The sequence below is a fragment of the Populus nigra genome, chromosome 12 (genome assembly GCF_951802175.1).
Source record: "Populus nigra chromosome 12, ddPopNigr1.1, whole genome shotgun sequence".
Lineage (NCBI taxonomy): Eukaryota > Viridiplantae > Streptophyta > Magnoliopsida > Malpighiales > Salicaceae > Populus > Populus nigra.
In genome coordinates, this window is record NC_084863.1 from 3,138,631 (window position 1) to 3,148,147 (window position 9,517).

The 9,517-nt window shown below is 37.3% G+C and overlaps 2 protein-coding genes across 2 annotated transcripts; one reads left to right on the top strand and one right to left on the bottom strand.

The window, feature by feature from the left end:
* The first annotated feature begins 1,471 nt into the window (after window positions 1-1,471).
* LOC133669188 (histone H1-like) lies at window positions 1,472-2,517 on the top strand. Its single transcript, XM_062089238.1, has 2 exons — window positions 1,472-1,645; window positions 1,732-2,517. The coding sequence occupies exons 1-2, from the start codon at window positions 1,583-1,585 to the stop codon at window positions 2,209-2,211; spliced, it is 543 nt and encodes a 180-aa protein (XP_061945222.1). The 5' UTR covers window positions 1,472-1,582; the 3' UTR covers window positions 2,212-2,517.
* Window positions 2,518-4,341: 1,824 nt separating this feature from the next.
* Window positions 4,342-9,267, bottom strand: LOC133670118 (protein WVD2-like 2). Its single transcript, XM_062090584.1, has 7 exons — window positions 9,122-9,267; window positions 7,111-7,540; window positions 6,212-6,300; window positions 5,969-6,059; window positions 5,789-5,860; window positions 5,579-5,689; window positions 4,342-5,059 (listed from the first exon to the last, which is right to left on the bottom strand). The coding sequence occupies exons 2-7, from the start codon at window positions 7,534-7,536 to the stop codon at window positions 4,763-4,765; spliced, it is 1,086 nt and encodes a 361-aa protein (XP_061946568.1). The 5' UTR covers window positions 7,537-7,540; window positions 9,122-9,267; the 3' UTR covers window positions 4,342-4,762.
* Between the last annotated feature and the right edge of the window lie 250 nt (window positions 9,268-9,517).

The window sequence follows — 9,517 nt, forward strand, 5'->3', positions numbered from 1 at the left end:
TTTTTCAAAAACCACCTATCATTGAAGAAACGTAACATTAGTTTGAATTCTAAATATAGGTTTATGGTGTTTATTTATACTATTATACTTCGATTTGGTTAAAATAAAAATTGGGTGCAAGTTATTGGCGGAGCGGCCATGGAGACAACCTTCAAGTTTAATAAGCCATGATTGTGTTGTTCGAATGCTCTTACTGATGTTCACCAAATCATTTTGATTCATTCTTTTCTTCTTCTTCTTCTTCTTCTTCATGGTTCTTCTTCAAGTTTACACATATCTCCCATCTCTGTTTACTTTTACAATATTAAATTAGGAGTTCAAGAAAATATATCTAGAGGAGCATCTTTTGAATTCAAAATGGACGGATTTGAGAAGTTCTTCTTTAGAAAAAAGCAGGGAATGAAGTTTCAATTTCAAACTAGAAACTTAACTAGCACACCAGTATAGATTCCTTCACTTAACTTTGCCAGCGTCCAGCTTGGATCTTTCTTAGCCCTTTCATTTTGCTGCAACTCCATGTTACTACCTGAGACCCATTGAGGCTTTAATGTACAAACGAGCTCCTCCTCTTCAAGGCTTTAAGCCTTCAACAAACTTTCCTCATTTACGTTTCACTTTATTGACCTGAATAGTTTTGTTGGCAGCATAAGAAATTATCAAATGTCTAGATATGATCAGCCTAGATAAAGTGAAGTATGATCCTTCTGGCATACAGTTAATCTATAGCTCGGAGAAAGCGCTTTAAACATGGCTACCTTCTTGTTTGGTGCATTTCCAATACCTCGCACCTTCAGTTGCAGAGCGTTTCCTTCTGCATACGCAATTCTGTATGCTAGAGATTTGATTAAATTTTGACCCTCGACAGTCTTGAAACTTGTATAATTATGATTTGAAACAATGAATCAAGGTCTGAATTGAAATTTCAGTAGTTATTTCATGTTCAAGTGTGTTCAACTTGAGTCACTTTTCAATCAGCGTTTGATCAACCATTTCTCATCCAAATCCCATGGTTCTTGAACCAACCCACTCCTCCGCAGCAGCAGAATCACATGATGCGAACAAGTCACAGTTTTCTCCAAAACATCTTCCTAAAATGATCTAAAACCTTACAAACTCAAGGAAAACTCTCTTTCCGACCACCTCACGATCAAAACCGAAATTCTCCCAATTCACTCAACAAAATAACCTCATTAAACACTCATTAGAAACCCTAATTCCTAATCTACAAACCCATAAAAATCTCACTAAAATCCATTAACCATACCCCATGTTACACCCATTTCAAATCACCCCAAAAACACACCCAAAACACCTCATTTCCACCGCCTCCCCCATCCTTCACTTTCCCAACGACACTCTCGACCGTCAATAACCCGCCTAATCCAACGGCCCAAATTTAAAAATATCTCGATCCTCTTCAACTCCCTTTCTACCAATCACAACCCACCTTCCCTCTCTATATAAACACTTTCCTCTTTCATATCTGAAACAATAAACCGTACCTGTCTCCCTAAAACACCTCGTATCTCTCTAGATCCCACTTGGTCGTTGTCTTCTTCTTCATCATCATAATTATCCCAAAATGTCTGCAACAACCAAAGCCAAGAAACCCAAATCCCCTCGCGCTTATCCATCTTTCCACGTGGTAACTATTTACTAATCACTGCTTAATTCACTCCTAATATTTTTGTTTTTGTTTGATTAATTACTTGAATCTCTTCTCTTTTGCAGATGATTAGTGATGCAATTTTGACGTTGAAGGAGAGGACAGGATCGAGCCAGTATGCGATAACGAAGTTTCTAGAAGAAAAGCACAAGAAAAAGCTGCCTGCTAATTTCAGAAAACTTTTATTAGTTCAACTCAAGAAACTTGTTGCTTCTCAGAAGCTTGTCAAAGTCAAGAACTCATTCAAACTACCTTCGGCTCGGCCTGCTCCTGCTAAGAAACCACAAGCCACTAAGGCCAAAACTGCCAAGTCAAAGCTGAAAACGATAACAACCACTGCCAAGTCGAAGCTGAAAAGGATAACAACCACTGCCAAGCCGAAGCTGAAAAAGATAGCGACCCCTGCCAAGCCAAAGCCGAAGCCAAAAGCCAATGTTGCAGCCAAGCCGAAGGTGAAAACTCCTGTGAAAGCGAAGCCCGCTGCTAAGCCAAAGAAGGCGATGGCAAAACCAGCTAAGGTAGCGAGGACAAAGAAGGTTGCATAACCGGGGAAGAAGGCTGTAGCGGTGAAGCTCAAGAGTGTGAAGAGAAAAGCAGCGAAGAAGTGAAGAAGTGAAGATTTTGATATAGTGTGTGTGTGTGTGTTTTTTAGGGCGTGTAGATGGGGGGTAGTGATTGTAAATTTGAAAGAAAAGGGAGGGTGCTAATGGTAGTTAGTTTTACATTAAACAGGAATGTTGCTTTTTCTAGGTTATCTTTCAGCTTGACTAATTAACTATTAGTTTTTTTTTTTTTTTGTAATTTTGGTGTTTTTTTTTCTGTTTTATTTATAAAAACTACGTCTTTTTAAAGGTGTTCTTCAATGGCGTCTTGCATATCTTGCGCCCTGTTTAACGGCGTGCTGTAGCAAACAGCGATCCGTTTTATTCAGCTGCTTTCCGTGTTTATGAAGCGCACGTTAATGATAACTGATACGCAAAGGAATGTAATTTTTGATTGCTTGGTCGCTGAGAAAGGGAAAACGGATGATGGGTTTGGATTTGTGAACTTAATTAGGTCATATATTCTAGAATGGTTTTTGTAATCGCTATATGAACCCCGGAGTAAAGGGGGGAGGGGTCTTCTGCGATGGATTTTTCCACAGGCTTAGCACAACTGCTGCCGCTGCTAGATGACGTGTGCATTGCTATCTGGGCTAAAATCCTTGCGGTTACAGAGGATGATCAATATCAGAACAAACGATGAATTGATGATATCTTGGAAGAACTAAAACCGCTATTAGATTGTTAAACGCAGGCAGGTACAGCTTCTGGTGTCTGCTGCCCCTTTCATTACAAATGAGAGAATCAGCTGATTGGGAAGAGAATCATGGACTTGAAGAGTTGCAGTTATGTCCTCGCTACAATTGATGATAGAATCATGGATGTCCTTGTCACAGTTGGGGATTCAAGTGCTTAATTGGCATGCCTGAAGAAGCGCTTTTGTTGCCGACTCCAGCCCTGAAAATTGTCCAAACCAAGAGCAAATTCCTCGGGACGAGCTCCACCACTTTGTAAATAATCTGCATCACAAGCCCCGTTTATGCATTTACTAATTAGTAACATATCCCATCTAGAAACTCTCCAAGCTTTTCAAATTTGATCATCCTAAAATCACAACTTTATTGTGTGAACGCATATAAACATGTGTTGTTTTTTATCTTGGTGCAACCAGGATTATGAACTGCGAATTTCAGACGCGTGATTTGGCATTCCAATATCGTATCGAGATATGCGTGTTTGGTGTGCATGGGCAAGCAATAAGCGAAAAGGGGATAATTGTACTGTTGCTTGCGTGATTAGCGAGAGCCATGCCTCTTCAGGCTGCAGATTCTAAATTTGAACCCAGCAGCCAGTCACCACATATACCAGCCCTTCCCTGACATGGAATTCCTGGAGTGTTAGTTGGAGCGCTGCACCACAAAAGAAGAGATTAGAGAGGAGATCAACTAAACCGCCATAAAAGGGACCAACATTTCCTAGCTATTCTGAATTGAGCTCCATTAGTGTCACAAAGTGATAGAAATTCAAACGGGAAGACACGTCTGCTTTAGGAATGCCAAATTGAGCGATTTGGCAAATACACTACCAGTACCCCTAGCTCTACAAAGAAAGTTATATTGCCATAGACACTAGTATAAAAGGGCCTTTGAGAGTTTGATGCGAGTCTTTTGGCAGTCCAGGTGCAGATTCAACACCCTCAAGCATACCTGTCTACCCCTTTTCTACAGAACTTGAATAAGACGCACTGCTCATTTGGTTATCACAACAATCCATGGCTATTCATTCTAAAAGTTTTTACATAAAATAAAAAACAAACAAAAAAATTGAAGTTTTTTTCCTTGTTTCAATTCATTTAGGAAACAAGAATGTTACTTTCTTAACCTTTTACAAAGATATTAATCCACCTTTCGTCCTTCCCTACAGACATTAACGGAGGAGTGTCTATTGACACCAGACAGAAACTAATGCAACCGAAATCGAATCAGGGAAACATTAATATTGGCATGTTACCAGTTTGCAGCAGATTCCAACATTGTATCAGTTCTACATGTATACTCTTGTTCCGTATTTAACAAAGGTGAATCCAAGAAAGACGATGAATAATCTGGATAGAACAATTAGGTAAAAACTTCATTCAAACATCAAGAACCTGGCACCGTGTACAATTTAATATAGAAGTTACGAAAGTACAGGTTCTACAAGTTAATGTTTCAAAATGAGGAAAACAACTAACAACTGATAAGATCAGAACTAATAACTTGAGTTTCCAAATAACATAGGCAGGAAAACCTCTTGGGTGAGGTTAAATCAGATGAGAACAACAGATTTGGTCCATATTAGAATCAGTAACTCTTTCGATATATAACATGATATGTACTGATATAACTTACAAAACATATACAATTCACAGACACAAACCACTTGGAAAAAAAACAAGAAGAAAAGGTCATCGCAGCTGAAAAGAAGCAGGCTATCTCCTCTCGAAGCATCCAATATGATAACTTAAGAAATTCAAGATGTTTTCCCACTTAAAGAGTTAGTAAGAACCAGCAGTTCATGACTGAACAGAGATGTCTGCATTTGTCAGCTCAGCAGTCTTCTCGGGAACTGCTTCTGCAGTAACACGTTCCTGTTTAGATCGGCCTGTGACTTTGCGAATGCCATTAGCAGTCTGTGAGCTGATCTGAACCTTAGCTTTGGCAGTGCTGGTGGCAGTTGAATCTTTGTGGTTACCGATGCTGTGGCGATGGCGAGCACAATGTTTCCCCACTTCTTCCTGAGATGTTTGAACTGCATCACTGCAGCTTTTTCTCCTGTTTAATTTTGGTGATTGTGGTCGGGTCAATGGTAACTGCAACCAAACAAAATCAAGAATTGAATTGTATTGTAAAAAAAAAGGGGGGCTGAAGGTAGATTTAAATCAATGGCTGACTTACGCAACTGTGAACCACAGCATTTTAAAATGACAATTGTTTACTCTGGCAGTTCTAAACCATGAAGCCTGAGACACCATATCAGAATGCTTTTAGACATCAAACTCCCCCCCTAAACTAAATACTAGTTACATGCCACCTTCCCTCCCTTTATACCATCAAGACGGTCTAAACTCTAAAAAAACTGTAGCCTTGAACAAAATCAAAACTCTGTACAGAGAAGAATAGATTTCTTGCTTGAATGCCATGGATAAAGCATTGGTTCATGGAAATAGGTCAGTTGCCTTCTGAATGAACTAATTAACACCAAAGCATCTGGTATCCTTTATTTGTCCTGATTTATCTATGGGAAGCAATGCCTGGATTTTTGCTAGTTTCATTTACATGTTCAAATTCAAGGACTAGCAAAGAACTAAGAATAAGATCTGGCAGAATACCTTCTTGCGTTCAACCTTGGGTGGAGGTGGCTCATAGTAGAAACTAGGTACCGGATTTGCTTTATACGCCATGTTCTTTCTAAGCTGCCTGATGGCTGCTTCTTGCTCTTCCTAAAATGAAGGCAGAGAAGTTCATTGGGTGACTACTTGAAAAGAACCATCGCAATACTTTGCTACATGCACACAAACTGGCATAAGAAAAGAGTCTACCTTGGTCCTTTCCTCAGCCTGGCTTCGCTCTTTTTCCAAAGCTCGGTGTTTTTCTTCCAATTTTGAATAATACTAGACAACAAAAACAAAGAAAACAAGATCAACACAAATCTATCAATTGAGAAAAGGTGTTATGAAGAACGTTATACATAATCATTATATAAAATAAATAAAAAATACCTCCTTCCGCTTCGCTGCACGTTCAGCAGACCTAAATGTGGGGGCTGTTCCAACAGTTACAGATTTAACAGTTCGCACAGAAGCAGCAGTACTACACATAGCTAAGGACTGCCAATTGGTAAAAAAAATATATAACCAGAATATAGCTGGATATAATTTATAAAAAAGAATTCAAGCAGTTTTAACTTCAAGGATTAAAGCACAGTTTTAAATACTAAATGTTGCTCAAATCGGACAGGATACGATGAAGCCATAGACCAACTATCTTCTTCATCATGATGCTTTTTGTTATCAGGTTGCAATGGCTTCCTTGCTGTAGAAGGTGAATTTTGCTGAAGGAAATAGCATAATTCCAAAGATCAGGGCAATTGTCAAACAAAAAAAAATTACAAAAATAGTTTTCTAGTGTGCGTGCGTGCACGTGTGTTGGCATGTGGTTGGTCAAATAATGCATTCCAGATGCCAATATGAATTATACTGCCTGGTTTATGGTACCACTCAACTTGAAGGTACAACAAAGTGAGTCATATTTACTGTCTGCGTTGAATTGACTCCAAGTTAATCAACCATGTGAAGGTTTGAAATATATAAGCTATATCTTACTGAGAAGCTCCTTGTTAGGTAAAAAACTCAACAGAATTACCCAAGGAGTGGACGAGCCCAAATCAATCAAGTAACAAAGTATGTGCTCACAACCACAATATTATCACAAGGAAGAGTCGGGGATAATGGCATGTGCATTGAAACAAAAACAGAAAATCTCACTATTTTTCTGAGCAATACGTTCCAAATATCTGAAAAACATCCCTTTATCCCCAAAGAAAGATGTTGCCACACTTTTGAAAAGAGAACCCAAGCTGTGTTCTACTTGGAGAAAACATTACACTGTCACTAGAGATTACTTCAGAAAACAGTAGATTTTCCTTTTCCCTAACCCTGTTGCACAAGGTAAGCATGAAAGTAGCTTATCTAGAAGTCAGGTTTATTACCCAATTCTGCCACATCCACTTATAGCAATAAGGTTAGCTTAATCTGACGCAAAAAAACAATTAAGTTCATCATAGAAGTTATATCAGTTTCACCCAAGTAACAAGAGTATGACAACAGCATCCACCAAATGCAATGTTGAGAGTTCCAATTACCTGTGAATTCTTCATAGTAGCAGGGGACTGAGCATTGTTTGAATTTGTGGAAGTGTTCCTGCCAACACGTTTGTCAGTTGCCAGAGCAAATGGCTGAGGGACAGTTTGACGGACATGAGCATTTCCAACACCACCAGCTTTTAGTGAGGGAGAACTTGAATTTCTATCATCATTTGATTTTTGAGCTTCAGGTTTCTCATCTTTCTCATCAGACACGTCAGCATCAAAATTTGTGCTTTTGACACCTAGCACATCTTGCTTCTCTGATTCTTCAGCAGTTTCTTTCTCCACATATTCCTTTGCTTTGATGACGCCTTCTGAAAGTTTAGGAGCAAAATGTACTCTATCATGAGATACACCATTAAACTTGACAGCAAGACCATTTGGCTTCTTCTCCATGTCTGCACACTTAAGTTCCCGCCCCATCAAACTGCACAAAAAAGATAGTCTTAATATCTTGATGCTTCACGAAGAAGACATTTTTTGCTCAAGAAAAATGTACCACTTCTTTATAATAATACGAAAACATTAAATAAAGCAAGAACTATTTGCATGTGATGCCGAAAGGTTTCAAATTCTTTTATTGCTTTGAAATTGCCAAATGTGTAAAACTCAACCAAGACACCACTTCTATCCATATCATAGTGCAGGAAAAATATCATTGTTTAGACGGAAGAAAAGACGGCATATCTCATTGCGAAAACAGTGTTTATTTAAAGAGTCAAACAGATATGCTGAGAGGGAAAAAACAGCAGAAAGTTCAAGCTGGAAAGAGAAGATCAGCACTAATTTATAACACATCAAAAAAATAAGTAGAAGGGGATTGAGACAACCACTTTAGAACATGATATAATGTGCAAACATTCTATAATCCAAAAAAATATATGAGAATTATAATTCAAAGATCCCAAAAAATTATGTGAAAAGTGAAATTCCTTGGTAAAGCTAAAAAACATCAGCAATCTTTATGCATGCCTAGTATGTATCATTTAGTTGTCCTACTAGCTTCATTTTTAGTATCAAATCCCATGCCTTACAGTTCCAAATGTTTCATCAACCACCACATCTACATTAGGCTAACTTATTGTATAACTAATAAAAAAATTAGTTGTTTTTAAAAAGTAAATAACCTTTCTTTTCACTGTGTTTCCATCAAAATTTTAGAAGGTGATTAAACTGTACGAAAATTAAAGATCAAACCACAACAAACAGAAGAGTATTTTATCCAGACAGAACCAACTCCAAAGATACTTTTGAGAATCAAAAAACAAAAATGAAAAGAGCATGTGTAGAAACAAAAGAAAAAAGTCAATTGAAGAGGAGGGAAACAAAATGCAGAAGGCGAAAACAAAATAGATTATCAACAATTTTCTTGGTTTAAAAAAGAAAAAGAATTTCTCAAGCTAGCTTAAAAATAAATCTAAATCACAATAAATATGGAAAGACCTTTTTAAAAGAGAAAAAAAAATACCACCCAGAATAAAAATACCACCACCACCACCAACTTCATTCGATAAAAAAAAATCATCAAGAGCCCAAAATCCCTACAATCCTCCCAAACCAAAGAAACGCATGTAAAAGGAAAAGAATACCTCATATAAATGGAAGAAAATAGAATAAAAACAGTAACAAGAAGAACAACAAAAACACCAGCAAAAGACCCGTCTTTTTTACTATCAAAACCAAAACAGAGAGAATCTCATAACTTCAAAACCCCCCTTAAAAATGTGAAAGACAAAAAATTGCTAAAATCTCTCCATTCTAAATAACCAATAAAACCCCTTAAAAATCCACTAAAATTGAAAAAGACATCATTTTTCCATCCTCAAATAGCAGAAATCCAAGAGCAAACCTTTTATGAGAGAGAAACCATAAAGAAACAATGACCCAAAAGATCAAAGAAACAACCTTTTTAGATCAAGCTACATTGTTTTTTTGTTTACAAAAACAAAAACAGATACACATGACACAAAACCGAAATAAACAGCCAGAATGTAATAAGATTTCTTACAACTCAGGTCCGATCTGGGAAGATCTTGAGCTCCCCCTCCTCCTCTCTCTCTCTCCCTCTCCCTTCCTCTCTAAAAATATAAACAAAGCCAAAATGTTTTCTGTGATTTTGCTTTTTTAACAGCTAAGGAAGGTTTTTGTTGTGATAGCTTTTTTTTAATGTTGAAATGTTGGATTTTATACATAGATAAGTTTTTTTTCCGTTTTAACGACGTTACTTAACTGCATGGTTACATTTTCTGTGATCTTATTTGAAAATGGAAAGACAGAGAGAGATAAATGGATAATGTGATTTTTTTATTATTATTATTAATGTTAATGCGCAGCTCGATTAATTTTATAAATTTTAAAATTAATAATTATGTAAGCTTTCAGTGACCATGAAATTTATAGCACT

Excerpts from the sequence above, each read along its gene's own strand:
- LOC133669188 (XM_062089238.1), top strand. The coding sequence starts at position 1,583 with ATGTCTGCAACAACCAAAGCCAAGAAACCCAAATCCCCTCGCGCTTAT. Across the intron at positions 1,646-1,731 it reads CTTATCCATCTTTCCACGTG|ATGATTAGTGATGCAATTTT; the intron begins GTAACTATTTAC and ends TCTCTTTTGCAG.
- LOC133670118 (XM_062090584.1), bottom strand. The coding sequence starts at position 7,536 with ATGGGGCGGGAACTTAAGTGTGCAGACATGGAGAAGAAGCCAAATGGT. Across the intron at positions 6,060-6,211 it reads AGTTGGTCTATGGCTTCATC|TACTGCTGCTTCTGTGCGAA; the intron begins GTATCCTGTCCG and ends AGCTATGTGTAG. Across the intron at positions 5,861-5,968 it reads GTGCAGCGAAGCGGAAGGAG|TATTATTCAAAATTGGAAGA; the intron begins GTATTTTTTATT and ends TTTGTTGTCTAG.